This window comes from Rosa chinensis, chromosome 7 (assembly GCF_002994745.2).
Source record: "Rosa chinensis cultivar Old Blush chromosome 7, RchiOBHm-V2, whole genome shotgun sequence".
NCBI classification, from domain to species: Eukaryota; Viridiplantae; Streptophyta; class Magnoliopsida; order Rosales; family Rosaceae; genus Rosa; species Rosa chinensis.
Genome location: NC_037094.1, coordinates 11497940 through 11501488, shown reverse-complemented (window position 1 = coordinate 11501488; position 3549 = coordinate 11497940). Strand labels below are relative to the sequence as shown.

Below are 3549 nucleotides of genomic sequence, written 5' to 3'. Positions count from 1 at the left end.
ACTTACTAAATTGAAAAAAGAAATAAGAAAAAGAAACATAATTGGAAGGGAGGGTAGTTAGTGTAATGTGTAAAAGAAAATTAAATTAAAGTAATAGAAAAATAGAGAGCGTGTGTGAATAGAGAAAATATGTGTGTGAATAGCACTACCCATATTATATCTATTTTACGGGATATTATTGTGAGTCGATCAAGGAGTTTGATTGTGGGCGAATAAAGTATCTGATATTGGAGTTAACAGATTGACATGATTGAGGATTTGAGGATAGGTAATTATCGCAATCATACAGTTTTAGTTTTATTTTAATTATGACAATTGTTTTTTCTTTTTTGATTACATTGGATGAATCGAACTCCTAAACTAGCTTAGTCCTAACCCCATTGTCAATTATGACAATTGTATTTGAAACTGCATGATTTGTTTTTTTTGTTCTTTGTTGGATGAGAGCCAGTTAGCTAGCTATGGTACTTTTCTCTGTGTAGTAATTTTTGAAGTAGTCACTCAGCTATAGCTATTCCTCTGCAATTCTCTTTTGTGGGTTTGTCTACGAAAATCATTGCTTGTGAAGCTAGCTAATTCATATGGTACCGTCCTCCAGATATGTTACTGTTAACACAAATTATTTGGAGCCATTTGATCCATCCGACTTGCTCTTTAATTTTCTGTCCATTTATTAGAAAGAATGGAAAAACTAGATTGAGTTGGTGCATAAAACAATACTTGTGTTTGGGATGGTGATGAATTCTGATTCTATATCTGCCTACATGATGTTACAGAAGTTCAAGAAATAGGCTTGCTCTTGGATGCAGACCAGCATCTTTGAGCATCATCCCCATCTGGTCAACCCCATAGACTCTTCTTGGGAAGCTTGATATCAATCTGTAGTTTCCTATACCAGGTAGACCTAATGAATCTATGTGTCTGTAAATTGCCTGCACTTTGTCTGTGCATAAGAAGCATTGCTCTCTTCTTTCACCGTTCGGAAACCTTATCAGTATCTGAAAATACACATTAACAAACCAAGTTCACAAAATATAATTAGATAACTACTGCTTTTATGTATGATATTTTGGTTCTACAAGCATACCTGTGCAGCCTGAGGATCTTTCCCCCTATTAGCAACCTCCTTGTATTGAGAATCTCTGGTAGCAGAAGCCTCTTTCATTTTTCCATTATTTTTTTTGTTAGAATGATTCTCAAGCTTCTCAGAATTTGCTTTCTTAGGGACTTGTACTGGCTTCTGAATTCTCTCTGCTAAAGCTGAACTCTTCAGCTTCTCCTTTTCCTATAAATGGGCAAGAATTGCTGTTAACTTTGTAGAGTGGACCAAATAAGAACCATATATAGAGCCATAGAGGTACAATTTACAGACCTTGTCTATTTGTAGAGCTGCAAGATATGCTGCATCTTGTTCGTCTCTTAGACGATGGTCTGCTATCATCTTTTGATTCTGTTCTGCCTGCTTGGCCTTTTGACTGTGGAAAGCCAAGCCTTGTTCCTCCACAGTCCTCTGCAGAATCCCCATAAGCTCAGTTGGAGAAATCGGCCCTTCCATCTAGACAAGAGAGGTCATCAAGTCTCTACATCATAGTGTGTTAAAGTTGCTAGTTTTTACATTAGCATACCCTAAACCCTACATCATAGTCTCTCCATTAAGTCTCATGCCATGTCTGTACACAGCACTGTTAAAAAGAGATGGTATTGCAACATGTGAAGAACTAAACAAAACCAAGATGAAAGAAAATAACAATGATGATGGATGCGTGAATAATACTAGAATACCCCAAAAAAACATTCCAAATTTTGCAGGATATGCATGACCTAGTATTCACTTGTTAGAAATAAATAAGGTTAAGAGTGAGCATATATATGATCAAAAATAAAATTTGAGATTTGGGATCTAGTACTAAAATCTTTTCAGATTTCAACAATACCTTCTGCAAGACTGCTATGCTATCACTATGAGCAGGAGCTATAATAGCGCAGAACGGAAAGCAAGAAGGGTTAAGTGTTGCAGCCATTTGTAGACCTTCCTCTCTATCAGTGAGTGCTGCCCAAGAAACAAAGTTAGCATCAAGAAACTGCACCACCAGCTCTGAAGACAGTGTCTCCCTACAGAAAGAGGGTGTGAAGGGGTGTTCTGGTGAGTGGAGATACATGAACAAGAACTTGTGCTCATCCTTCGCAATCTTTAAGGCCTCCATAAACTGGCAAGCATAAAAGAATGGATGCATGGTACCATAATGCTGCTCAAAGCCATGTAGAAAGGCAAATGCTTCAGGAACAATTAGGGGTTCTTCTGTATTCTGCATTTGGAAGTTTGATGGTAGATTTTGAGTCCTTCTTCCTCCTATTCCTATACGGCCTCTACCATGACCCATTGCTCTTGAAAATCCACCAATCAGGCTTCTGGGGAGCCTCACCATCCGGCGAACAATACCATTGCAAGAGGCCTCTCCAGATGATCTTATGTCATCCCTCATTGTTGATGACATTGCATGTTAACTATGAACTAATACTATCCCCCAAAACAACAGAAAGTTGGAAAAGTTACTCTTTGCTTATTAGAATGGTAGTGAACTTAGTTGAAACTGTGGCTTTGCAAGACCAAATTAGATATATATTGTTTATCAAGTTATTCAATCAGAAATCAACTCTATTGTTCCTTTAGCTGATCATGAAAGTTCAATTCTTGAGATAAAAAGAGCATTATGAAAAAATGTGCAGATGCCTCTTCTTTTTTAGCTTGATGGAAGCAGAGGATGCTTTGCTTGTGAACCAATCCACCGTCAATTGTGGAAGAGAATCCACAAGATAGTTCTGATACCACCTTTTGTTCGATCATTCAAGAGTCCTAGAATTCATTAGGGTTTTTTGTTTCAGAATCTGTTCTGTAGATGCAGTTTTCAATAGGATGAAAGCAATGTTCAGAAAGCTGATGCATGGTGGTATTCATCATAAAATTGTATTGGACTTGGGGAGTAAAACAATAGTGTAAACTAAAGTTAACAGATTTGATAATTTTCACATACCCTTGAGCAGGCCTTTAATTAGTCAATAAGGCACAACCTAAACCTATCATTTCAAGTTGGCCCTTTTCCTTAAGAATCATTATTGCTGCTTTAATTTAGTCAATAAGGCACAACTTGAACCTATATTAGTCAAGACCCAAGACAGTTTTGTCTCAAGTATTATCAATGGTACTTGAGTTGATTGAGCAGAGACCAGTTTTAATTTGTTTCTGAAAATTTCAAAGTAGGTCTTTCATTTCAATCTTTCAGTGTCTATCATTCATGATGTCAAGAAATCTTTTGACCTCCAAACCACAAACCAAACTTTTTATTATAAACAATTAATCAAAATTTAATAGTTTAAAAGAAGAAAATCCCAGATGAATTCTAATTAACATTTTGTGGAGAGGGGTTGTTACCCATGTGAGGACATATACCTTTGAAAGTCCTAAAGTGCTGCTTTTAAAAAGAACAAATATTATTTTCCTGCTTTTACTTCTATAATTCAGAGTGCATTAGAAGAGTAATAGCTACACAT

General features: G+C 36.5%; 1 protein-coding gene across 1 annotated transcript; it reads right to left on the bottom strand.

Annotated features, from left to right (window-relative positions):
* Positions 1-615: 615 nt before the first annotated feature.
* On the bottom strand, positions 616-2701 carry LOC112179923 (plant UBX domain-containing protein 10). The gene is made up of 4 exons (XM_024318410.2): positions 1935-2701; positions 1373-1555; positions 1088-1285; positions 616-998 (listed from the first exon to the last, which is right to left on the bottom strand). Exons 1-4 carry the CDS (start codon positions 2493-2495, stop codon positions 771-773), a joined length of 1170 nt encoding a protein of 389 aa, XP_024174178.1. The 5' UTR covers positions 2496-2701; the 3' UTR covers positions 616-770.
* Positions 2702-3549: the final 848 nt, after the last annotated feature.

Coding starts and splice junctions, on each gene's coding strand:
- LOC112179923 (XM_024318410.2), bottom strand. CDS start 2,495: ATGTCATCAACAATGAGGGATGACATAAGATCATCTGGAGAGGCCTCT. Junction 1,556..1,934: donor GCATAGCAGTCTTGCAGAAG/GTATTGTTGAAA, acceptor TCTCTTGTCTAG/ATGGAAGGGCCGATTTCTCC. Junction 1,286..1,372: donor CAGCTCTACAAATAGACAAG/GTCTGTAAATTG, acceptor GCCCATTTATAG/GAAAAGGAGAAGCTGAAGAG.